Genomic DNA, 333 nt, shown 5'->3' on the forward strand with positions numbered 1-333 from the left:
GCATTCGTAGCAATAACGCAGATGTTAAGGATTAGTAGTGTTAATGCTAGGGTAAGAATTACGAGCGTTAACGTTGCACGGTGGTGGGGTACCCGGTGCTCACCTGACCACTCTGCTCTCCTGCAGTATGAGAAGATCCTGAAGCTTACCTCGGACGCTAAATTAGGTGAGCGCTGCTGTCCCGGCCCCGACTAGGGTGCTGCGGGGACTTCCCCAGGCGGCGGGGCTGACCCCTTCGTCCTGCCTGCAGAGTCGGGGGACGTGAAGGCTACCATCGCCGTCCTCGGCTTCATCCTCTCCCGCGCCGCCAAGCACAACGTGGATGGCGAGTCC

At 59.2% G+C, this 333-nt stretch overlaps 1 protein-coding gene across 1 annotated transcript in view; it reads left to right on the top strand.

Annotated features, from left to right (window-relative positions):
* The window catches only part of COMMD4 (COMM domain containing 4), a 13,489-nt gene that overhangs the window by 12,175 nt on the left and 981 nt on the right, over positions 1–333 (top strand). The window contains exons 11-12 of the mRNA XM_035899512.1: positions 127–166; positions 251–333. Coding sequence (XP_035755405.1) covers positions 127–166; positions 251–333 — 123 coding nt within the window. The remainder of the gene's footprint in view (positions 1–126; positions 167–250) is intronic.

Source organism: Egretta garzetta, unplaced genomic scaffold (assembly GCF_000687185.1).
Source record: "Egretta garzetta isolate BGI_Z169 unplaced genomic scaffold, ASM68718v1 scaffold287, whole genome shotgun sequence".
NCBI classification, from domain to species: domain Eukaryota; kingdom Metazoa; phylum Chordata; class Aves; order Pelecaniformes; family Ardeidae; genus Egretta; species Egretta garzetta.